The 26,101-nt window shown below is 47.0% G+C and overlaps 1 protein-coding gene and 2 non-coding genes across 3 annotated transcripts; all 3 read left to right on the top strand.

Annotated features, from left to right (window-relative positions):
• Positions 1 to 3,310: 3,310 nt before the first annotated feature.
• LOC141079260 (T-complex protein 1 subunit zeta) lies at positions 3,311 to 25,307 on the top strand. The gene is made up of 14 exons (XM_073565305.1): positions 3,311 to 3,588; positions 5,195 to 5,258; positions 5,352 to 5,486; positions 7,635 to 7,808; positions 7,920 to 8,023; positions 9,925 to 10,035; positions 16,947 to 17,106; positions 17,740 to 17,822; positions 17,902 to 17,998; positions 18,081 to 18,228; positions 19,165 to 19,298; positions 19,751 to 19,853; positions 24,520 to 24,592; positions 25,037 to 25,307. The coding sequence occupies exons 1-14, from the start codon at positions 3,452 to 3,454 to the stop codon at positions 25,107 to 25,109; spliced, it is 1,596 nt and encodes a 531-aa protein (XP_073421406.1). The 5' UTR covers positions 3,311 to 3,451; the 3' UTR covers positions 25,110 to 25,307.
• LOC141079261 (small nucleolar RNA SNORA15) lies at positions 9,721 to 9,849 on the top strand. Its single transcript, XR_012228257.1, has one exon. It is a non-coding gene; the product is annotated as a small nucleolar RNA SNORA15 (small nucleolar RNA).
• On the top strand, positions 21,543 to 21,674 carry LOC141079262 (small nucleolar RNA SNORA22). Its single transcript, XR_012228258.1, has one exon. It is a non-coding gene; the product is annotated as a small nucleolar RNA SNORA22 (small nucleolar RNA).
• Positions 25,308 to 26,101: the final 794 nt, after the last annotated feature.

Raw genomic sequence — 26,101 nt, 5'->3', positions numbered from 1 at the left:
GTCAAAGTCAAACTCCTCATCTGATGAGGATGAAGATATGGCAGCAGTAGCACTGTCAGGACCCAAGTCCTCTTGTGCCTGGCAGTCCTCCTGTAGGCCACTCATCCTAACTGCTACCTCAGTTAGAGCTTCTTTTCCTTTAGTAAGCTGTTGATCATCAAGCAATATACGATGACTTGGGTCCACATAAACAGCTGCCAGAAAATTTTTATTTTCCAATAGCTGTGTCTCTCTCCATTTCATTGAAGCAGAAATGCCATCTGTGATTAAATCTCTTTGGGACAGGCAAAATAGCAAGTTTTTCCACGCCCTTATGAAAATGCCAGGAGTTAAATCCTCAGCTTGTAATTTTTTAGTCACGGTAAATAGGTGATTAAGCAATTCCTTCAATTCAGCCACCTGTGTCCATTGACCTTCATTTAGGGTTACCTGAGGGTTCGCCATATCTACAAGAAACGGTTTTAGCCAGGATCAAAACTAGGGGGGGGGGGGGCAGAACCTCATACTGTTCCACAGAATCTCATACTGCACACCTCAGCTGCTGCAGAACCTTATACTGCATCCCCCTACACTTGAAAATAAAGCCTGCACCTTAAAGGGAATCTGTCACCCTTTTTTTGCCCTATTAGCTGCTGGCATAGACATCGGGGGCTTATCTACAGTATTCTGTAATGCTGTAGATAAGCCCCCGATGTAACCTGAAAGATAAGAAAAACACGTTATATTATACTCACTGAGGTGGGCGTTGCTGTCCAGCGCCTCCCTTCTTCATGCGATGACGTCCTCTTCTCCCATCCTGTAATGGCTCCGGCGCAAGCGCACTGCTCTGCCCTGTTGAGGGCAGAGCAGAATTCTGCAGTGCACAGGCGCCACACCTCTCCCGACGCCTGTGCACAGCAGGACTCTGCTCTGCCCTCAACAGGGCAGAGCAGTGCGCTTGCGCCGGAGCCATTACAGGATGGGAGAAGAGGACGTCATCGCATGAAGGGAGGCGCCGGACCGCCCACCTCGGTGAGTATAATATAACGTGTTTTTCTTTTTCAGGTTACATTGGAGGCTTATCTACAGCATTACAGAATGCTGTAGATAAGCCCCCGATGTCTATGCCGGCAGCTGAAAGGCCAAAAAAAGGGTGACTGATTCCCTTTAAGATGTGGTGAATGCAGTCTATTCCAACTATCAATTGATGTTGATGTGTTACTGAAGATGAGCAATGCCTGTCCTGGGCGTCCTTTTGGGCAGCTATGAGGTGTACCTGACTGGTGCTAAAAAAAAAAAAAAAAAGAGTGTAAAGGGCATGTCACACTAAGAGATATCGCTAGCAATATCGCTATAACTAGTGACGTTATAGCGATATTGCTAGCGATATCGCTGTGTCTGATACTTACCTACGACCGGCTCCCCCGCTGGTTATCGCTGATCGCGCGAGAACGTTCAGGACTGTTTCTCGTCGTCAGCTTCCTGTGGCGCTTCCTGCTGTGAGGACGAGCGACGCGTGGAGCCGGGCGGGAGGACGCAGGATCGCCTGGTGTGACAGGTAAGTAGCGACCCCCGACCGCTGCTATGTCGCTGGTGAGATCTGCCTGTGTGGTAGCTCACTAGCGACCACTTAGCGATGTACCTGCGATCCTGACCGCGTCATATCGCTGGTCGGGATCGCTGGTACATCGCTGAGTGTGACAGTACCTTTAGTCTGCGTGCTACCTGGCTTTCATTCTTTTTGGTACAGATACGATATGGATAGACAGATATGGATAAATAGAGCCGATTTCTAATCTGCTTTTGCTATTGAAAACATTATCTCTGAGCTCAAAAACCTTTCAGGTGATGCGGTTTTTTTAAAAAGCTGATCTGCTTTTGCAGCTGAAAAAAGTATCCTCAAAAAACGCAGCAAAAATGCTGTGTGTGAATGTAGCCTTTAGGTCAGGAATATAACAGCCATTTATAGGACATTTCATAACTTTCCCAAATTCCTATGAAAAAATATTCAGCACATTCTGCATTGAACTACTGTACCCAATTTATTATATATTTTAGGAGTCGGACCATTTTATACCGATTCCGACTCCACAGCCCTGGATTAATTCCCGGCGGCGGATGACCAGGCCTCCTGGATGGCCCCCAGTCCCTGCACCGCACACACCGTCCTGCTCCACCGTGCACACACTGGCAGCACACCACCGCATCGGTGACCGGGGTGATGAAGATGGCAGGCTGCAGCCTCGAGTCCAGCGCAGGTAGCTTACACTGGGAAGTGGCGCGTGTAGCGCTCGGTGACTCCAGATCCCCAATAGCACTGCCGCAGGTATCAGTGCACGGGGGACGCCGGGGTCCGCTCAGTCACCGTGCAGTAGTGAGTGCACGTATCAGTGCGCGGTATCCGGCGGGTGGGGCTAGGAAGCAGAGCAAGAGTCCTCCTCTGTGGTTTTGACAACTTGCCCGCCGGCGCCGCTGCAACAAAGTACCGGATTGCGGCTCTGGATCTCCCCGTTACGGGGAACTGGCTGCCTTTTTTTTTTAACAATCGGTTCCACTGAACTGGGGAGAATCGGCTGAATCCCACCCGTTTATACGTGTTCTCTACCAATGCTGCAGCGTTACAGTGCTCACATCCATCCGGCTCTGGTTGCTGCTGCCTGTGGTTCGGGCATCGGTATCCCTTTAGAAGCAGCGTACACACTTGGGCCACATGCACACGCTCTTTATGTGCTCAGTATTTTACCTCCGTATTTATAAGCCGAAACCAGGGGAGGAGCAAGCAGAGGAAAAGTATAATAGAAACCCGGCTCCACTTCTGGATTTATCACCCACTCCTGGTCTTGGCTTCCAAATACTGAGGTAAAATACTGACCAAATACTGATCTTGTAAACACGGCCTCATCGCTGCAGTGATTGCACCTGGGTTTCCCCACACAGCCCTGTGTCCTACAGAGACGGCGGGGTGTGTTGGCGGTTGCTATGGGAAACAGGTCCATTCCTTCCATGGCTCCGTATGTGGCACACATGACACGTGGTGCGCTGGCCGCCGGGCTGTGGAGGAACTAGCCGCGATCTGCTACTAGTGTGCCAGCGGCCATGCAGGCAGTGATGCGCGGCTGCCCTGTACCGGTAACCGTTTATTATGGCGGCACACACGTTATTATCCCTGAGCCGCCCGGAACGACCCCAGGAGCAGTCGCCTCCTCCGACGGTTACACGAACTTAGTGGGAAGAGAACGTTCATTATGGATCTCGCGAGATTAAGCTGCACAGCAGCCAATCATAGATCGGGTTCTGGGTCCTCGACCAATCATCTAGGCCTGCGGGCGGGACTTGCCGGGGAGCAAGCTAGATTGTTCTGGAAGCGCCGGCCCCTGTCTCTTGCGATCGCGGCGTGCAGGGAAGGCCGGGGCTTGGTCATTGTGTGCCGCGCTGTCTCCGCTCTCCTCTCCTGAGCCCCCGCTGCACCACAATGGCGGCCGTGAAAGCCCTCAACCCGAAAGCCGAGGTCGCCCGGGCCCATGCGGCCCTCGCCGTTAACATCAGTGCGGCCCGCGGGCTCCAGGATGTGCTGCGGACCAACCTCGGGCCTAAGGGCACCATGAAGATGTAAGAGCCCCGTGCTGTGCGCTACCCGTGTATGAGCGGACGGCCGGCGCTGCCTGGTAACGTGGGATGTGTATATGCTGTGCGGTGTCCGCCGCGGGCTCCATGTGCCGGGCTGTGCGGTGTCCGCCGCGGGCTCCATGTGCCGGGCTGTGCGGTGTCCTCCGCGGGCTCCGTGCGCCGGGCTGTGCGGTGTCCTCCGCGGGCTCCGTGCGCCGGGCTGTGCGGTGTCCGCCGCGGGCTCCGTGCGCCGGGCTGTGCGGTGTCCGCCGCGGGCTCCGTGCGCCGGGCTGTGCGGTGTCCGCCGCGGGCTCCGTGCGCCGGGCTGTGCGGTGTCCGCCGCGGGCTCCGTGCGCCGGGCTGTGCGGTGTCCGCCGCGGGCTCCGTGCGCCGGGCTGTGCGGTGTCCGCCGCGGGCTCCGTGCGCCGGGCTGTGCGGTGTCCGCCGCGGGCTCCGTGCGCCGGGCTGTGCGGTGTCCGCCGCGGGCTCCGTGCGCCGGGCTGTGCGGTGTCCGCCGCGGGCTCCGTGCGCCGGGCTGTGCGGTGTCCGCCGCGGGCTCCGTGCGCCGGGCTGTGCGGTGTCCGCCGCGGGCTCCGTGCGCCGGGCTGTGCGGTGTCCGCCGCGGGCTCCGTGCGCCGGGCTGTGCGGTGTCCGCCGCGGGCTCCGTGCGCCGGGCTGTGCGGTGTCCGCCGCGGGCTCCGTGCGCCGGGCTGTGCGGTGTCCGCCGCGGGCTCCGTGCGCCGGGCTGTGCGGTGTCCGCCGCGGGCTCCGTGCGCCGGGCTGTGCGGTGTCCCCCGCGGGCTCCGTGCGCCGGGCTGTGCGGTGTCCCCCGCGGGCTCCGTGCGCCGGGCTGTGCGGTGTCCCCCGCGGGCTCCGTGCGCCGGGCTGTGCGGTGTCCCCCGCGGGCTCCCGTGTGCCGGGCTGTGCGGTGTCCTCCGCGGGCTCCCGTGTGCCGGGCTGTGCGGTGTCCGACGCGGGCTCCCGTGTGCCGGGCTGTGCGGTGTCCGACGCGGGCTCCGTGCGCCGGGCTGTGCGGTGTCCGCCGCGGGCTCCGTGCGCCGGGCTGTGCGGTGTCCGCCGCGGGCCCCGCCATGTATGCTGATGGCTGTGCTTGTGTTCGGGCCTGGGGCTCTCGCTTCCCCTTACTGAGCATTGGCCCTGTCAGTCCATTCTCTGATCCCACATCATTGTAGGGTGGTGGTAGGTGGGCCGCTCTGTAGGAAGCCATGCTGTAGCCCATTATAGATGGCTGCTGATCCATTCTGAGTCCATCTGTCACAGGCTGTTAGAGTTCCCTCCCAAAACCTCAGCTCCTGTTTGGATAAGTCGCCTATAGTTCCCTGTACTGCTCAGATCTGTGCACCGCCGTACAGTGAGACCCCAATGATCCTGAGAATGGAGGATCCAAAGTCCCTTGTGGCTATTGCATATGTGCTGTCCTGTCGGGAGGGAATGGAACCGTGGTGGCCCGCACTTGTTACCAGACTTTGAGGTCTGTTGTCCTGGTCATTGGGGTCCGACCACTTGTACCCCAGTGATCACTTATCCCGTGGTAGGTGGTCTGTTAGATTCTGACTGTTCTTGTCTGACTCTGAGTTCTCTGGAGCAGGTTGGTCTCTGGAGCTGGAGATATTAAGCTCACGAAGGATGGAAATGTCCTGCTCCATGAAATGGTATGTATGTGGGTGGGTAATGGGCACACGAGTGTGGCTAAAGTGATGTGATAAATGAGCAGTAAACATCTTTTGGGGATTTTTCTTTTTTAGCAAATCCAGCATCCAACAGCCTCCTTAATTGCAAAAGTAGCCACCGCACAAGACGACATTACAGGAGACGGGACGACCTCCAACGTGCTGATCATTGGGGAGCTGCTAAAGCAGGCGGACCTCTACATATCCGAGGTACCCGGGAGCTGAACGGGACATTGGACAGCTAGGAAGTGTAGAGGGGTCATTCTTACAGTGAACCTGCTGACTGAGAGCAGCGTATGACCATGGAGCGCCCTGAGCCTGTGGATATGTAGTCCCAGAGTAATATGTCCTGTACACTATTTTTTAAATGGCGTTTTCGACTTTTAGAGCAGTGCACCCCAAGTGTTACATGTCAGGAAAAACAACAAGATCAGAGAGTACGCCGCCTCAGCGGGTCCACATGCAGTGCCTTCAACATCTCACATCACTGCTGCAGCCAATCAATGAGCTCAGCAACTCTGCAGAGATAGTGTGCACAACCAGCTTAAAGGGTTTGTCCACTACTAGGTCAGCCCCTTCTCAATCCCTACCTCTTGTAAAATAACACTTAAACTTACTTTCGACACTTGCTCTCCCGGGGATCATGTGACGTTGTTATGCGATCCCCAAGTCCAGTTGTCACTGGCTTCACACTCCTTGGGACAAATTGCATATATATGTAGGAAGTGAGACCCCTCTCACTCGCCCCCCCATCCAGGGTTGGGGAGAGTGAAGCCAGCCCTGATTGGCCGCAGGGATCGTGTAACATAATGCCACACAATCCCTGGGAGAGCCAGTGCTGGCACCGAAGGTAAGTGTTATTATTTTAAAAGGGGAAACACGGGTTGTCCTAGTAGTGGACAAACCCTTTAACCTTTCTGCATCAGTGATGTCACCACTGTATCTATAACAGATACCAGAGCTTTGGCGCAGGATTGGGGGAAGTTGCATACTATCTGTGTCTATTTAACATAATGAACAACTTTTGGGGTTCACTTTTCTAAAAGTGGAAAACCCCATTCCGACATCGGGCGTACATTTACGCCGATGTCTGACTCCTTCCCTTTGATGTGGGCTCCGGCAGTGAACCCACATCTTTCCCGGGACATGTCAGCTGTTTTGAACAGCTGACGTGCTCGCAATAGCCACGGGTGGAATCGTGATCCACCCGTGGCTATTAACTAGTTAAATACCGCAGACAGCGGCATTTAACAAGCTCTTCCTGCAGTCGCGCTAGAAATGTGCACACCGGTGACGCCATCATGTGATCGCGGGTCACCGGTGTGTTGGCATGACGACCTGAGGTCTCCTGGAGACCTCTATAGTTGTCAGTTCCAGCTTGCTGTGAGTGCCACCCAGTGGTGAGTGCTCATAGCAAGTGAGTATATCTGCTATATAGAGGCAATCTGAGCAGCGCCTCTATGTAGCAGAGCCGATCAGGTTGTGGCAGCTTCTTGTCTCCCATGGAGACTATTGAAGCATGCCAATAGTAAAAAAAAAAAAAAAAATGTTTTAAAAGCTATAAAAGTTCAAATCGCCTCATTCAAAATAAAACAATTAAAATCGTACACATATTTGGTATCACCGCATTCAGAATTGCCCGAGCTGTCAAAAAAAAACAAAACGTTAACCTGATCTCTAAACTGCATAGCGAGAAAAAGTCAAAACCCCAGAATTACGTGTTTTTTTGGTCACCGCGACATTGCATTAAAATGCAATAACGGGTGATCAAAAGATCGTATCTGCACCAAAATGGTATCATTAAAAGTCAGCTCGGCATGCAAAACATAAGCCCTCACCCAACCCAAGATCATGAAAAATGGAGACCCTACGAGTATAAGAAAATGGCGCAATTTATTTATTTTTTTCCTTTTTTTTTACAAAGTTTGGATTTTTTTTCACCACTTAGATAAAAACAGAACCTAAACATATTTGGGGTCTATGAACTTATAATGACCTGGAGAATCATGATGGCCGGTCAGTTTTAGCATTTAGTGAACCCTAGTAAAAAAAAAAAAAAAAAAAGTGTGGGATTGTACTTTTTTGCAATTTTTTTCCCCTTTTCTAGTACACTACATGGTAAAACCAATGGTGTCATTCAAAAGTACAACTTGTCCCACAAAACAAGGCCTCACATGGCCATATTGATGGAAAAATAAAAAAGTTATGGCTGTGGGAAGAAGGGGAGCGAAAACGCAAAGCCGAAAAAACTCTGGGGGTTAATAGTAGGCAAATTAAACAAATTGGCCCTATGATTGCATATATAGCGACCTCTATCTGAATCCAGTTCTTTCATTTATTTTCATTGTGTGTTTTAAGGGTCTTCACCCAAGAATTGTCACTGAAGGATTCGAAGCAGCCAAAGAGAAAGCACTTAAAGTCTTAGACGAGGTGAAGGTATCTAAAGAAATGGACAGAGAAACGCTCATTAATGTGGCCAGGACCTCGCTGCGCACCAAAGTCCACGCCGAGCTGGCTGATGTACTGACAGAGGTAACTATATCCCTCCATGTTCTGGCTCCTCACACCCGGCTGTGAGTCTCTGTTGTGACTCTGCTCATCACTGTCTGTTCTGAACTTGCCTGACCGGATCCTGCTTTTTAGGCTGTTGTGGACTCTGTTTTGGCCATAAGACAACCCAACGAGCCAATTGACTTGTACATGGTGGAAATTATGGAGATGAAGCATAAGACAGAAAGTGACACAACGTAAGTAGTATTCATATTTCCTATGTACTATAAGTTAAAGGGATTGTCCGTTAGCAAAATTATCATTTTTAGGCATAAATGGAGGAATACTGACCCAGTGCGTCCTGTTCCAGAAGTTGCTACAGCTTGTACATGGCTGCAGCCGTCAGATGATTAAGTAAGAGAGCACCTGACATTTCTCTGTCACCAGACCACTGCAGGCAATTAGACTGCAGCGGTGCTGTGACTTCTAAGTGGGTGGTTACTGCCTTCAGGGCCAGAGCAGACCAACCTGTTATGTGCTGAAAGGTGAGTATAATTTTTAAAGGGATCCAGTCACCATGGAAACCGCTATTAACTTGCATATATATGGTTAAAAAGAGGTTTCCACTACTTTAGGATAGGTCATCAATGCCAGATAGATGGGGTTGTGACACCCGGCACCCCCCGCCGGTCAGCTGTTCTCGATGTTGCTCAATATTGCTCAGTTAGGCTAGGTTCACATTGCATTAGGGGCATTCGTTTAACGGATCCATTAAACAGATGCGCTAACGCTGATGCACATCTTTTGTGCCCTAGCGCTAACGGTATGCGCTAACGCATGGTAGCATTTCGCTAAACCCTACACACCTGAAAACGCTGCAGACCGTGTTCGAGGGTGCGTCATAGAGTAACGCATGCCGATATCTGCATGCTTTAGGATGCGTTACTATAATTGCGGCCAATGGGTGCATTAACGCACCCGTTACATAGCGTTAGTGCCGCTATATAATGGATGTGCTCAACGCATGGCCCCTAACGCAATGTGGACCAAACAGCTGCACAGCGCAGTACCATCTACTGTAGAGTGGCCACGGATGGGTGCTGCACGTCTGCCCCCTATTGATTTGAATAGGGGGCGGATGTGCAGTACCTGGCAACTTTAATCTGCAGGAAAACAGCATTACAAGGCTGGCCGGCCACCTTACTGAAAAAGCCGCAGGGAGAAAATGAATTTGACTCCATGCTGTGAGCGGCTGCCATACGCATGCCCTGGCACTTTGGTTCACAGCCGGCTCTAAGCACTCTTGTGACTGGAAGACGACAGCTCCCCGGGAGGAGGAAAGTTAATTTTCTCTCTTTAGTTGCACTTTCCGTAAGGCAGCTGGTTGGCATTTAACACTGTTTATCTGCAGAATAACTAATCGGTATTTTCTGATTCCCTTTTAATTAAGCCATGTCTTAAAAAAAAAAAATGTTGGGCAATCCCTTTAAACATCTAATAATCCAGTTTTTATTTTTAAAGCACCACTCGTTTTTTTTTTTTTGTTTTGTTTTATTGCAGTGCTGGAGTGGTGCTACTAATGTAAGGTCCCTGCACCTAATATTATAATCCCCACCCGCCGTCTTCAGCTTTTCCCGGCCATGCGCCACCATCTTGTGACTGCGAACGTCTGACTGACCGGAAGTTAGAGATGGCTGTCACAAGCGCTCAGTGCAAGTCTATGGTAAAGAATGAGGCTCCTAGACTTGCACTGGGAACTGACCTGGTCTCCCAGCAAATACTGGGGCGATCATCCAGGTCACAAACTAATGGAGGCCCACCGGAGTAGTGCTGGTAAGTATGAGTAGGGGCAGGGAACTTGGTAGCACCACTACAGTGCTGCAGTACGAAAAAATGCTGGAGTGGTGCTTTTAATTTGGGGTGGGTGAAAGGTCCGTTTAAAGAATGGTCCACTGCATGGATGAATTCTGCATTGCCTTGTGGTAGGTTATGCAGTCAGACACCATGCTAAAGTAAACAGCATGTGTGCTTTGCTATTTGGCGTTCCCTTTTTGGCAGCGTATCGGCACAACTGTGAACACTTTCAGTAACACAGGATTATTAATGAGGATTATTACTTCATGTACTGTGTCCCTGAGAACGTCTTAATTCCTTCTAGGTTAATAAGAGGACTTGTGCTTGATCATGGGGCTCGTCATCCTGACATGAAAAAGAGGATTGAGGATGCTTATATTCTCACCTGTAATGTGTCGCTGGAGTATGAGAAAACGTATGTATGTGTGGGTTTGTTTTCTAAATTGCAAGGATCTTCTGGAAATTCTATGAAATAAATTCCTACTGACCATTTAGGACAGCTCGGCCTTCTCATTCCCAGGGTTTGATCTAGTTTGATGTCTTTACCACTGTAATCCAGCATATAGAAGCCAGTGATTTCCCTTTTGCGGTTGAGGAGATGAATATAAATGGAACATTTAAGTAATGATCTGTTAGGACCCAGAATAGAGACTGGTGGGTTCTTAAAACTTGTGACTTTGATGTCCAGGTCACAGTAGGAAAGGAAGCTGAGCTACTGAGTTTTCTTACTCCTGGTGGGTCATGAACAGAGTAGAGGACCTCTGATGTATGTTTTCATCACCTTCCGTTAAGGATTATGTGAAGCCTTCCCAGGGCCTGAGCCGGTGTCATACCAGGCAGATACCGGCTGTGTTAAATAGCTGGCATCTGTCTGTAACAGCGGCGACAGGAGCTTCCTCTGGTCACTGCAGTTTCACCACTTGGATGCCACTGTCAATCTCTTGACAGCATCTGCATGACTTGATTCCCAAAGCACTTTGGGCCCCGTGACGCAATGAAAGGCTTCATTGGAGAACCACGATTTCACTATGTACTGCAATACAAGGGCATTGGTAGTTTGTTATAAAAGATCAAGTCCTCAAGGAGGAGTAAAGAATTAAAAAAAAAAAAATTTAAATTGCCCCACTTTTCCACCTTCAAAAATAAATATGCATTTGGTATCATATTGTCTAAAAAAAAAAAAAAAAAAAGTCCAATCTAAGATGATATAAAATTATTTAGACCGTATATTAAACGCCCCCAAAAATTGTTGACGTGCGTTCAAAAAAATCAATGTGCACACCTGACGGGGCCACTTAGGTTCTCCTTGGTGCTGGCAGTGTTTTTCCTGAAGCCGCTTTGTTGACTGTTCGGCCGATGTTTCTTTGTGATGGCTCTGCTGTGTCAAAGAAGAATCTTTCTACGTTTCAACCACTTCCACTCTCCAAACCCTGAAGCAGCTAGAAAATGTCACAAAAGACGCGAGAGTGCACAGCAATGTCGTTTTTACACTGCTGTGCGCCATGTACCTTTGTACTGTGAGTGGTGGCTGCAAGCGCACCTCCGCGCTTTCATGGCTCGCTCCGCACATATGCGCTGCAGGGCGCGCTGTCCGAGTGCCAGGCTGTGCTTACAGGCCGCTCACAGTATAGTGAATTGAGGTGACTGTTGCTGCTATGTATACACCACTCCAGTAACTGAAATCCAGCAGCTCCCAGGAAAAAAATAACTTTATCTCCCAGTAGCCGCACTTTGAGTGAGGCATCATTGAGATGTCACACACAGCCCCCCTTCAGCCCAACACGTGCAGACACAGGGGCCTGTGCTGGAGGAGGAAGGAGTGGGGGATGGGGAGCAGCCGGAGTCTGTGACTGCTGAGCCCACACTGGGAGAAATCCTCACAGCAATTAACTCCTGCAATACCACACTGGCCACTCTAAGTAATCAAATGGAGATTGTCACCAAGGACATGGCCTGTATTAAACAAGAGCTGCGAGGGGTGACTGCCAGGGTGGGGGAACTGGAGGAGCGTGTTGGTGCGACGGAGGATAAATTGCCACCAATAACACGGGAGCTGGGAAAAGCCACGCAAAATATTACAATACTGCTGAACAAGGTGGATGATTTAGAGAACCGCTCCCGTAGAAGTAATCTGCGACTGGTGGGGGTTCCGGAGAGGACGGAGGGGACTGACTCACTTGGCTTTTTTGAAAAATGGCTAATGGACACCTTTGGTAAAGATGTTTTGTCCCCATTCTTTACTATTGAGAGAGCACACAGGGTCCCTACGCGTGCCCCCCCGCCGGGAGCACCCCCGCGTCCCATCTTGCTTAAGCTCCTACACTTTAAAGATAGAGATGCTATCCTGCGCAGATCCAGAGACATTAAGGAACTTGCTATTAATGGGAGGAAAGTCTCCATTTTCCCTGATTTTTCCCTGGAGGTGCAGCGTAAAAGGGCGCAATTTATTGAGATTAAAAAACGCCTACGTGACTTACAGGTGACATATTCCATGATGTACCCTGCTAGACTGCGGATTGATGTGAATGGAGAAACGCACTTTTTTGATACGGCGGGAATGGCGCTGTCCTGGCTGGATATTAATGAGAGGTCCATGAGGAGGAAGAATACTTGAAGTTCTCCCTTTTTTCGCCACCAGGTGTTGTTACTCCTTTTTGTCTAGGACGCTATGCTGGTATAATTACTACTGTTCATTCCATTTCGGATTCAGGGCGGGAGCTGACCGGATTGCTGTGGACACTCGTTACAGTGACAAGCTGTGGACCCTTCTCCCTGCATGGACTCTGGGCGAGTTTTCTAGCCCTGATTCTCTCTATTTGAGAGAAATGTGCAAGTTACACTTGTGTTTGGGGGTAGGGGCGCTGTGCACTGGTGTGCAGTGCTCCCTCTCCCTCCTTTGTTTTTTTCGTTTGTTGTTGTATTCCCTAATTGTTCTGTGGGATGTGATGTGCGTCAGCCGTGTCGCCCAATTCATTGTACTGAGGGATGGTGGAGATTGCCTCTCTCCCTCGGGAGTGGAGTATGTTCCGATTTCTCATTTTTTAGTCTGCTCTTATGGCGATATCACTTAATATTGTAGCGTGGAATGTTAGGGGGCTCGGGGATGCAAATAAGAGATGTGCTATATTTACTAATATGCAGAAATTTCTCCCGGCTATCCTGTGTATGTCTGAGACCCACATGGTGAAAGATAATATTCATTGGCTAAGAAAGGGATGGGTTTCACATGAATATCATTCCACGTACTCGACCCATGCGCGGGGTGTCAGTGTGCTGGTGCACAGGTCCATCCCCTTCTCATGTACTAAATCAGTGGTTGACCCTGGGGGCAGATTTGTATGTTTGCTTTGCACGTTATACGGTATACAATTTATTTTGGTTGCCATATACATCCCCCCGCCCTATTCAGTCGAACCAGTAAAAAGAATCTTGTCTATTTTGGGTTCCTTTCCCCCTGCGCCGACTCTTCTAATAGGAGATTTTAATACATATTTGCATCCCTATTTGGATAAGTTGCATTCGGGAAACATATCAGAGGATGCAGCCTCAACCTCATTTGCTAGAACGTTAGTGGAGCTGGGTATGGTAGATCTTTGGCGTGTCCGAAACCCCACAGCCAGACAGTTTTCCTGCTACTCTAGCTCCCACCACGCTATGTCACGGATAGACCTGGCCATTGGGAATACACTCATGACCCCATATGTACGAGGGGTGGCCTACCTGCCTAGAAGTGTATCTGATCACTCGCCGCTACATGTCACACTTTCATGGGGACACCCCCTCACCCTATCTAGACCTATCTGGAAGCTTAATCCCTTCTGGATCCAGCTTATAGGGGGATCTTTGCATGATGCCATTCTAGAATATTTTCAACTTAATGAGTACTCTGCATCATCACACATAGTCTGGGATTCCATGAAAGCCTATGTCAGGGGCTTATATATTAGAGAAATATGCACACGGAAAAGCCAAAATAGACGCTACACCCAGAGTCTGATCCAGGAGGTGTCTGTTGCGGAGGCTGCGGTGATACTCAACCCGACAGAGGAAACTAAAAAAGCTTTGGAGAAGGCACAGGGGTCGCTCAGGGAAAACCTCATGTCGGCGGCAGCAAATAAACGTTATTTCCTCAAACAAAAATATTTTATAGAGGGGGAGGGAGTAGGACATTTATTGGCCACGGTCATTAGAGCACAGGACGGATCTTCATATATCAATAGGCTAAAAACGGACTCGGGTGGTCCTGTGACAGACAGTGCGGACATAGTGAGTGAGATAAGGAGGTATTATATGCGACTATACACATCAGATTGCAGTCTCACGGAGACTGAGATTGAGCAGTACCTGGATGCGCTCTCTCTCCCTGCATTGGCTGATAGCGATAGGGATTCATTGGATCGGGACATCCTGTTGGAGGAGTTGGAGGAGGCGCTTGGTCAGATGCAAAATGAAAAGGCTCCAGGAATGGATGGCCTGCCTGGCGAGTTTTACAAAACCTATGCACCCTTACTGCTACCTAAGCTACTTAAGGTATTTGAAGAGGCTGAAAGGCAGAGGGTCCTCCCGCCATCTATGAGGGAAGCTTTGATAGTTTTAATATTAAAGCCCGGAAAGGATCCAGAGGTTCCGGATTCATATCGCCCGATTTCCCTATTATCAACAGATGTTAAATTATTGGCCAAGGTACTCGCCAATAGGATGTCCCGAGTTATCTCATCTGTTATACAGAAGGATCAGACGGGATTTATCCCAGGCAGAGCCACATCTATGAACCTTAGGAAACTATACTTGGGGATTCAACATAGTTCTGGGGAGTTGGGGGGAAGAGCAATTTTGTCCTTAGACGCCGCTAAGGCGTTCGATAGTTTGGAGTGGGGTTTTTTGTGGGCGGTACTTCGGAAAATGGGCTTTGGACACAGATTTATAAATTGGGTGAGGCTGTTGTATGGCTCGCCGGTGGCGAAGGTTGGGGCTAATGGCAGGGTCTCTGAGTCTTTTCCTCTTGGGAGAGGTACTAGACAGGGGTGCCCGCTCTCGCCCTTGCTATTTGCTACTGCGGTGGAGCCATTGGCAGTTGCAATTCGGAAGTCCAGAGAAATAATGGGATTCAGATGTGGAACTGTGGAGTTGAGGATATCATTGTACGCGGATGATTTACTTCTATATTTAGATAAGGTACATTCCTCGATTTTGCCGGCAATGGAGGTCATTCGAGAATTTGGGCTGAGGTCTGGTCTTCGGATTAATTGGTCCAAATCAGCTTTAATGCCGATAGACCCTCTCCCGGCGGATTTCTCAGATTTGCAGATACCGGTCCCTGTAGTTCGGAGGTTTAGGTATCTGGGTATAATTGTTAGTCCTGCCCCGAAGGATTTTCGGGCTCTGAATCTGGAGCCCCTGTTGCAGCGATTTAGAGCAAAAGTACATACTTGGTGTCGCCTGCCGTTGTCGAATATTGGTAGATCTAACTTAATCAAAATGGTAATGATGCCACAATTATTATATTTGATACATAATTCTCCGGTGTGGATCTGTAGGGACTTTTTTGCAAAAATAAATACATTATTCCGGGAATTAATTTGGAAGAAAAAACAGGCTAGGATTCGCTTGGAGATACTGCAGCGAGGGAAGGAGGAGGGAGGATTGGCGGTGCCAAACCCATTCATATACTTTATAGCCTCCCAGATGCAACATCTTAAGGGTTGGGGTAGAGACGGGGCGTGTGACAATGGTGGTGATATTGTGAGGGAAGGATCGGTATGGAAATATCCAGGGTGCCGGTTGGAGGTGGGAAGACGGCAGATAAATGGGGCACGATACCCCACGTTGGCTATGATTTTCAAGGTGTGGGATAGGGGTAAGTCTCTTTTGAAGATAAATGGGCCTACGGAATTGTGGCGAAATCCGGATTTGCAAGAGATCAAAAAGCTGGTGGGGTTCGGAAGATGGGAAGATAAAGGGATTTATCTGGTGTCACAAATTTTGCAAAATAATACTCTTAAGAGTTTTGAACAATTGAGAACAGAATTTCACCTCCCGCACGTCTTCTTTTATCAGTACTTACAGCTAAGACATGCATTGGAAAAACAGAGAAGGACAAATCCGGTGATAGTGACACATAATCAAACACTACATATGCTACTTACATCTGAGTCTTCTAGGGGACTTATCTCTGAATTATATAAAAGATTATTACCTGCCCATCTGGAGACATATCCACTGACTGCTGCTAAGAATAAGTGGGAACGGGACGTTGGCCCCCTGACGGAGGACCAGTGGTCCGATATTCTAGAACAGGTCCCTAAAATGGCGGTTTCTGAGTGCCAGCGGCTTTCGCAAATATATCTCATTCACAGGGTATATAAAACACCCAGCTTATTATTTAAAATGGGACTTAGGCCCAATACACAATGTGTTAGGTGTGGGCAGGATGATGCCCACTTGATGCATGTTATGTGGGAGTGCGGGCACATTGGGGATTTCTGGAGGCAGACCCTGGGACTCATAGCCCAAGTATACCATATCACAATACGACCGTCACCTCGTCTATGTTTGTTGAATTTGTGGGAGGAGGGGGTTGACCCGGACTCTGCAGTGGCCCTGGGAATAGCACGCATCCTGTATCAGGCAAGAAAGATACTTGCATATCATTGGTTGGATCCTATGCCACCAACATTGTCAGAGCTTAAAAATAAACTAAATAATGTCATCAGATTGGAAAGGGGGGCTTATTTAAAAAGAAATGCATTAAGAAAGTTTTACAAAATTTGGCAGCCATGGATGGAGTCACCGGGTCTCCCCTCGGGCGCACTGGTACGGGATGCGATGTTGGACCAGTTGCTGTTGTGCTTGCGATGAGGGGATGCTTGGGGGGTGAAAATAAAGTCTAGTGCCCTTTGTGGCAAAGTAGATTTTGAGTGGCGCGGTGGGAGGGGGCTGGGGTGGATTGGACCTGATATGCGGGGGGGGGCGAAATATGATGCGGAGTGGCGGGGATGGTTTTCCCGCTGAAATGAGGCACTGATGTATAATTTTGATTTTTGTTTATTTGTGGAGCCATGTTGTTTATAGGCTCAATTTTATGCAAATATCTGTGTTTTGAGATTTCTTCTTTTTATTTATTCTTACACAGGAAGAGTTTTACCCTTTAAATAATATTTGCTCTCAATGTAAATTTTACTAGCTATATAAGATGTCATATTCTTTCTGTATTGATTCCTGAATGTTTAATAAAAAAGATCTGATTCAAAAAAGATGTCACACACAGAAAATGTAAAAATGGATATTGAGCTTTCATTCACTTTTCTTTGTTTTTTGCTCACACAGTGAAGTCAATTCTGGATTTTTCTACAAAAGTGCAGAGGAGCGGGAAAAATTAGTCAAAGCCGAGAGGAAATTTATTGAGGAGAGGGTAAAAAAAATCGTAGCCCTGAAGGAAACAGTATGTGGAGATTCCGGCAAAGGCTTCATAGTGATAAACCAGAAGGTGAGGTTCCCCAAGTATTGCTTTGTCCCCGTGGGCCTGCACAAGGAACACCCAAGTGTGATTGGTAGCACCCTTGGCTTCTATCTTGTGCTAGAGCGAGCCTGTTCTTTTTCCTCTGCTGCTGGTGAACTTATTTGCTGGTATGTATTCAGGAGAACAGTACACGCTGAGCCTCTGCGTGGTAAGGGCCTGCTCAGCGAGCGCAGTACACGGGTCCCATACCGCAGCATGCGCTATTATCCATGATTCAGAGGAGACCTTGCTATATATGTCTGAGTGCGCATAAAAAATAAAATCAGATCCCATTCATGTTATCAGTATATCACATATCTTGCTATTAACATAAAATTTACACCAAATAATTTTCTGACTACTGATGTATAAAACCCAAAGCCACATGGATGTTAAATACAGACAAACCGATTACAATCTGAAAGAAAATAGTCCTTTTTTTTATTCTTTCATCTGTGCCTGGCCTAATACTGCTTTCTTCACTCAGCCCTTGTTGTATGCCTACAACCCCGATTCCAGCCATAAATTAATTGTAGGCTAATGTACAATGATGTATGAGAACCTAGACTAATGTAGAATGATGTATGAGAACCTTGTTCTAACAAGTTTCCTGCCCTGTAGGGAATCGACCCATTTTCATTGGATGCCCTCGCTAAGGAAGGGATTGTAGCTCTCCGCAGAGCAAAGAGGAGAAATATGGAAAGGTGGGTGTCCTTCTCGTCTTCTGTCCGGTGTGACCGCCGTATGTGTATCACTTGGAGCCTAACTGCTGCCCTTTCCTAGGCTTACCCTCGCATGTGGTGGCAATGCCATGAACTCTGTGGATGATCTCACCCCTGAGTGCTTGGGACATGCTGGTCTTGTTTATGAGTACACTATGGTGAGTGGGGGAAGCTAGATATTCTTGTATGTGTCTTTGTACAGTTTTCCTTCTGTAATGTTGACATGGCTTTCATTTTTAGGGTGAGGAGAAGTTTACATTTATAGAACAATGTGAAAATCCACGTTCTGTCACCCTGCTGGTCAAGGGGCCAAATAAACACACACTCACACAAATCAAAGACGCCATCAGAGATGGCCTGCGTGCGGTGAAAAATGCCATAGAGGATGGTGAGTTGAAATAAGGGGTAAATCCACTTTATTTACACTTTAATGCTCATTGTTCCATTTTATGACGCTGCTTTTTTCTGTTTCATAGTCAATTTATATTATGGATAATTTAATGCTGTTTACCAAGACCGTAGATGGAATACATTTTGCTGAACTTAATTGGTAAATGCAACTGGTATGCAGTGTTTAGAATTATGAAACTTCCAGACCAGTTGCATTTACCATATGCTAATCTATTCATACGGACAGTAGATTCAGATGGGTAAAAATCTAGCCTGTTCTTAAAAGTGTATTGCCATCTCAAGTTCCTATCCCAGTATGTAATATCAGCAAGTACCTCTGCTTAGAAATGTATAGTTCTTCTGATAAGCTATGTCGGTTACCCCATGTAAAGGGCATTGCAGTAGCTTTAGGTATCCATGGTTACGACCACTGTCACGGAGTGGTTGTGACCATGGATACCTAAGCTACTGCAAATCCCTGCACATGGGGTAAGTGACATAGCTTATCAGAAGAACTATACTACATTTCTAATTGGAGGTATTCGCTGATATTATTATTACAGCAACTACAAATTGAGAGAGATTCTTGGAGATGGGAAAACCCCTCTTACATCACATTCTACCATCCATTAAATGTATCTCACTGAAAAGCTATATTTTTCCATGAACTATAATGGAACCTGTCATTCTTGCTGTCCGATCCACAGGCAGCCTGAGTGAACACACAGCTGTGATCATACAGCCTGGCTCTGTGGTTCAAGCAGCATGCATCTGAGTGGTTTCCTTCAACATGATCAGTCACATGTACATTTGTGCAGGAAGGCATTAACGCTGCGAATGGCTGTCACAGGATTGTAACGTGTGATTCCTAAGGCTTAGATGGGTGCCCAACAGCAGAATGTTTGTAATGAAATGTTCCTCTTTCTGCCCTTAGGCTGTGTTGTGCCAGGCGCAGGGGCTCTGGAAGTGGCGATTGCTGATGCTCTTGTCAAGCACAAGCCTAATGTGAAAGGCAGAGCTCAGCTGGGTGTGCAGGCCTTTGCTGATTCTCTCCTCATCATTCCCAAGGTAAAGCTATTAACAATTTTTAACTTTTTTTTTTTCTTTCCTCCTACCTTTGATACTCTTAATATTCTGATTCCGAGGTGCCTGATTCATTAAAAAGCTCTAACTTTTTAATGAAGCAGATGCGTCTTTAAAATGGCGTGCGGCTTGCCACAAATCTTACTCTGGTCAGGCAGATGTAAGTAATGGCACAACTCATCATGAATTAGACAGACCGCCATGCCTCGTCCTGCCCTTTCTAAGCTCATTTTGATGGAGCTGGTTGAAAACTCGAGGTCACAGAATTTTTGCACAGCATTGTGTTGTGCAAAGAATGTGATATAAAATACTTTGAATTGGAGCCTTCAGGTGTAATTTGCCTTGATACGTGATTGCTAAAGGGCCGGTTTCCATACTTTGCTTCGGACAGTGACCGGAGAAGAGGTGCCACTCATGTACCTTTCTTTCCCTTGCAGGTTCTTGCTCAGAACTCTGGATATGACCCTCAAGAAACATTAGTAAAACTTCAGACAGAATATGCAGAATCAGGACAGCTCATTGGTGTGGACCTAAATTCGGGTACCTTTCGCTTACATTTTTACGTTATCCTTTAACTACAGAGGATTTTTACACCTTGACTGGATTTCTGACTGCAGCGCTACTTATATCTGGTGTACAATAGTTTTTAAATGCTTATTTTTTTTTAAAAAAAAAGCTTGACTAAAAGGGAATCTGTCAGTAGGTTTCTGCTACCTCATCCGAGAGCAGCCTGATGTAAGCAAAGAGGAGCTGAATCGAACGATGTATCACCTAGATCAGTGTTCCCCAACTCCAGTCCTCAAGGCCCACCAACAGGTCATGGTTTCAGGATTTCCTTAGTATTGCTCAGGTGATAATTGCATCGTATGTGCAATACAAAGGAAATCCTGAAACCATGACCTGTTGGTGAGCCTTGAGGACTGGAGTTGGGGAACACTGACCTAGATTACGGAGTGCAGCTGTTCTCAGACAATCAGAGCATTTAGATTTGGCAGTGAAGCAGAGCTGAGAAATCTAACCCCGCCCACACCAGGCTCTATATACTATGTCTATAGACAGTACGCTGCCTGTCACAGGAGAGGGGGCGTGTCAGACTAGCATGCACTGCTGCTAGTCCCAGCAGTGATAAGCTCCTGGTGCTAAAACAATCACTGCATGCAAGTGGCATGGCCTTGATAAGAGAGGCGTTGTTGATCTGTGGTTTAACCCCTACCTCATGCTGTCATCAGATTACATGGCAAAATTCTGCTGACAGATTCCACTTAAAAAAATAGCATGAAACACTTTTTTTCATTATGAGCGTCCTTCTTTTCTCTTTTCTTTCTAGCATGTTTTATAGACTACCATCAATCTGGGGCTGCTTTTTTAATTAATAAGTAGAGACTGGTGATTTTTTTTACGAAATATTCAGTACCAAAGCCTCACAGAAGTAACCCTTATGTGCCCCAAGCTTCTGCACTGTGGGATCCCAGCATGCAAAGTGAAATCGCTCAACCCAACGGGGCTGTTCTCGCGCTTTCCACTAACTTACAAAGTCACTAAACGGTGTGTTACCATTGGAACCAGCTTGTTACAGTGCGCGGCAGCACTGGGCTATTGTGAAGCAAGAGATCTCGCTCACTGCAAGAGGGGCCGCAGAAGGTTTTTTTCAGGACCCTACTCTGCATGCTGAGGTGTCACAACCTGGGACTTCAGGCCTGACTTTGCTATACAGCTGAGCCCTTTCAGAAGGGGAATTTTAGGCGGCTTCGTTGGTTTTGATGCTAGATTATAGTTTAAAAATCACAATCCGGTTGCAAGATCAGCATACCGGCTCCCTTCCTCCTATCCTGTCTAATCTGTATTAGAAATCTTGCCATTGTCATACTGACCACTGGGGCTATTTTAATGTTTCTGATAAGAAATTATAAAAGCAATTAAACACAAATAACGCACAGCACAAATCTTAAACAGTTGGTTATTTCTGGTTTGAAAACCGCAGTAAAACCCTGTAACTAGTCTTAATTTTACATGACCAAAGTTTTGGTTTATCAGTTTCAGCAAAGTGACAAGTTATCAAGTTCCCTCCAGTATATTGTAAATTTCAGAGAATCGTGTACACTAATGAGAAGTATTTTATTTAAAGGACGTTTGTCTGACTAATGACTGTCTCACATCGACCTAATAATTTCTAGAACTTTTTAAGTCTACTAGTTTTTTTGGGGTTCATAAAAGATATTCTCTTTGACTTTGCACAGAGAATACTCAAGTGGGCTTCTTTGCTCCCTTGGTCTTAGTTCTGTGCTATATCAATGTCTGTTCTTTTTCCTCTGCATCGGAAGATCGCGTTCTTCTACATGTATTCAGGAGAACAGCACATAGCATGCTTATCTTATTGTTACTAGGCTGCTTGTCTGCAGTGGGAGCTGGTTATGTAAAATAAACGCTATTAACCTGTGGATATAGGTATGTTAACCCCTTTCCGACATCGGGCGTGTAAATGTACACCGATGTCGGACTCCCTCCCTTTGATGTGGGCTCTGGCGGTGAGCCCACATCTTCTCTGGCACATGTTGGCTATTTTGAACAGCTGACATGTGCCTCTAAGCCACAGGTGAAATCTAAATCCACGTGCGGCTGACTCTGACAGCGGCATTTAACTTGCACTTTCGGCAAGCGTGCCAGAAATCCTGCCCATTGGTGACCCCATCACGTGATTGTGGGTCACTGATGGGTTGGCATGACAACCAGAGGTCTCCTGCAGACCTCTGGTTGTCACTGCCGGATTGGTATGGGCGCTGCCCAGTGGTCGGTGCTCATAGCAAGTGAGCAATTCTGCTACATACAGGCGATCTGATCATCACCTGTATGTAGTCGAGCCGATCGGGTTATGACTATTTAAGCGTGCCAAAAGTTGAAAAAACAATTAAAAAGAAAATCAGACATACAGATATTTGGTAACGCAACTTTCAGAATCGCCCCATCTATGAATATAAAAAAAGGATTAACCTGATTGCTGAACAGCGTAATGAGAAAAAGATCAAAATGCTTTAACAAACTTTGGATTTTTCTTCACCACTTAAATAGAAAGGAATCTAGACATGTTTGTCTATGAACTCATAATGACATGGAGAATCATAATGGCAGGTCAGTTTAAGCATTTAGTGAACCTAGTAAAAAAAAAAAAAAAAAGTGTGAGATTGCACTTTTTTTTTGCAATTTCAACGCACTTGGAATTTTTTTCCTGTTTTTGAGTATGCGACATGGTGGTAAAACCAATGGTGTCATTCAAAAGTACAACTTGTCCTGCAAAAAGCAATACCTCCCATGGCCATATTGACCGAAAACTAAAAAAGTAATGGCTCTGGGAAGAAGGGGGGCAAAAGTGAAAATGCAAAACCAAAAATTGCTCTGGTCGTTAAGAGGTTAATGGTGTTTTAAACGTGTGGCTGCTACACTGAATGCCTGGCTTAGCAGAAGGAAGTTCACTTTATTCCTCCTGGTAGTTTCCAGCTTCCAGTCAGAGGTAGCCGGCATGGCTTCAGTCACCTCTCGGTACACAGTGAGTGGTAGTGGTAACCACAACTCTGCACTGACTGACAGCCGGCTGCTTCTGTACTGATGCACTGCTGAGCCGATTGGGCTGGCTGTTAGTGCTGGGGGTGTGGTTACAACTACCACCCGCTATGTACTGAGCGGTGACTGAAGCCTCACCTTTGTGGCTGGGAGGGATAGAGTGCATTTCCTCCCAATAGCTGGGCAGTGTGGCAGCTGCACAGCTTTAGAACACTATTAGTCTGTCTGCAGTTTAGTAGCATTTGGGGACATGATGGGTTTTAAAGGTAACCTATGTACATCCAAATGTAGAATTCTCTTCAGTTGTGATCGCTCTTACTTCTCCCCCACCCTTCACACACTTTCACTGTGTAGGAGCTCAACATGTGTATAATAGGGAAATGTATTGACCAGATGAGATTTTTCTTTTTCAGACAGACCAAGTGTCTGTGTGAAAAATAAATTTCAGTATGCACTGTGCTCTTATTGGTCTTGGATGAGTCTATGGGTGTGCATTTTTATCTGATGATAAATACGGATGCCACATGGATGAAAATTGTCCGATTTTTGTGGATGAAAGGCTTGTCTGTCCTTGGCCTAAGGCCAAGTTTGGTTTGATCTGCAAAATGCAAACTAGGGGGCAGAAAATGAAGAAAGGTATAAAGATTACAGATGGAAACTTAATACCACTTTATTAACTAAAGGTAACTAACCAACATATGTAAAACTCGCTTTTCTTAAGTCAGAGGTGTCCATAGTCTTTAAAAAGGTCATCCAAAGGCAAAGTAAATTTCCTAAATCCATGTCGATTTGATACCATAACCTAAACTAATTTCTGATATATTTGCAATAAAAATTCCGTACTGTTCCCCAACCACACTAACTGCTATTCTATATTTTTTCCTACTTCCTTTCTGATGACGCTGCGTTTGATAATCACCGGGCATGCTGGGATACACAAAGCGTCATCAGGTGGCAGAGGCTTCAGTCACTGTCGCAGTCTGTCCCCCCTCCTTGGAATGAAGCATTATCAGTGACGCTTGTATCCAGGCTGGGGCTAGTCCTCTTGCGCTTTGCCCAGTGACAGAGCGTTCTATATTGCCAGCTCAGATCAGTAGTAAGGAGTTGGCGAGCTTGATTGCAATACATGGCTTGTAGAGATAATTGACGTCACTTGTGGGGATGGCGCTGGTCTCTACAAGCCAGGTATTGTGATACTGCTGTTAACGATTCCTTACTACTGATCTGAACGCAGTCATTGTGCACAGTGTACTGGGACTAGACCTGCCTCTGAGATGAACATCTCTGGTGACCATTCATTTTAGAGAGGGGGCAAGGTCTCTAGCAGTGACTGCAGCCTCTGCCTCCTGATATTTCATTTGCGTACCCCAGCATGCACTGGTATACTCAAGCATCATCAGGGAAAAAAATAGCAGTTGGTGTAACTTGAGGAACGGTAGGGAATTTTTAATGCAAATAAACAGTATTACAAATTAGTTTGGATTATGGCATCAAAGAGAGAGGGATTTAGGAAGAAATGTAATTAGCCTTCTGATCACCCCTTTAAATACTGGTTATCGTTTCTGAAGTGTCATGATACCTAATCTACCCATGAAGTGTAATGTCCTCGTACAAGTATTATACAAGTATTTGGGTTTTTCCTCAACTGTAGGTGAACCAATGGTGTCATCAGAGGCAGGAATCTGGGACAATTACAGTGTTAAGAAACAGCTTCTTCATTCCTGGTGAGTCTATTCATCTGTGTCATCCAGAGTAGATTCAAACTACTTTAGGTGCTGCCTCATAGTCTTTCACGCATAGACATTAGTGTCCTTGGTCCGGACTATATTAAAAGGGAACCTCTCGCTTGATTTTACTCCCTTACTAGGTGTACATAGCCCAAAATGTAATTGAAAGACAGTGGCAGTACCTGGTACTTGTAGGTGGCTCAAGTTTAGGCCTCACCTTCATTTCTGGGTTTCATTGACTTTTGGTGTAGAGTTTAGCAACAGATTTCACTGCAGATTCAGCAGCGAAAATGCCACAATAAGTGCCCAGTGTGACTACCCTATAATAAGTGTTCATACCTTGTACACCCCATTCCTACACTAGATTATTCTCAGTATGTCATGTTGCCTGTTGGTCTACCATTTTCCATCACTGACCTCATGCCTTCTTTTCTTTCCTAGCACTGTTATTGCAAGCAATATCCTGCTGGTGGACGAGATTATGAGAGCAGGAATGTCCTCTCTGAAAGGATGAAGTTGAAGCTCTCCAATTCCTATGCCCTTACTGGTTCGCTGAACCGACGGCTTCAATTAATTTCACTTAAAACTGTAAAACGATAGCACCTATTGAAATTCATTTGATTTAACTTTCAGAATTTATTTATTTCAGTTTTTTATGGCACTGAAGTGTACAAGTCTTTGTACTCAATAAAAAGAATAAGCGTTCTCTTCACTCCTTGTATTCTTACCCTCCTCCTCAGTTTGCCTGAGCAAGGCTAGTCTGCTTTATTCTATGTATGTGGGTACCAGGAACCGTAATGGAGCTTTCTGCATATACCATTCAGGTTGTTAGAAGGATTGTTGGTTAGAAAAATCTTACAATATATCAGTGGTGTGCACTAATTTGTGACACATACCCATCAGTGTTTACCCCACCAAAAGAAAAAAAAAATCAGCAAAGCATAGAATTACACTATGGTACGGATGGAAAAAATCACCCATTTGGGACCGTAACTCGAGAGCCTGAGCACCATTGCCTGTGGTGTAGCATGCCACTATTGGATTGTGTTGCAAGTGTACGTTAACCATAAACCTATTGTATTAAGTTATTGTGTTAAGTTCCTGAATGCAATCAACTCTTTCCAGGCTGGGAGACTTCTGGTATTCAAATTCTCAATTTTTCTCCAATAACTCTCTACGACAGCACCACAGGAGGATGTCACCCCACCATAATAAGGACAAGAAACAGAGGTCAAATGGCCCCTTCCACTTTGCCTTGCCGGTTTTTTCCTGTCTCTATTGGGTGAAGAGGTCATCCTGCGGTGCTCCGTGCTGGCAGCAGACACTGCTTTTAAAAGTACCTGGATAGCCAGGCAGCGGAGACCAACTGCTCCTATCTCCTTAGACTTCCTGTCCAGTCTGCACCTTAGGCTAAAGTCTGGAGGGTATCAGGCTGGAGGTCTCTGAGCTTTCCAGCCTGTCTCTTCTTCCTCCTCATGGTGCAGGACCTTGCAACCGGCTAGCGTT

Source organism: Dendrobates tinctorius, unplaced genomic scaffold (genome assembly GCF_039654945.1).
Source record: "Dendrobates tinctorius isolate UK_male_01 unplaced genomic scaffold, ASM3965494v1 ptg000644l, whole genome shotgun sequence".
NCBI classification, from domain to species: Eukaryota; Metazoa; Chordata; class Amphibia; order Anura; family Dendrobatidae; genus Dendrobates; species Dendrobates tinctorius.
Note: the sequence above shows the minus strand (reverse complement) of the source record. Positions and strands in the feature narration are given on the sequence as shown.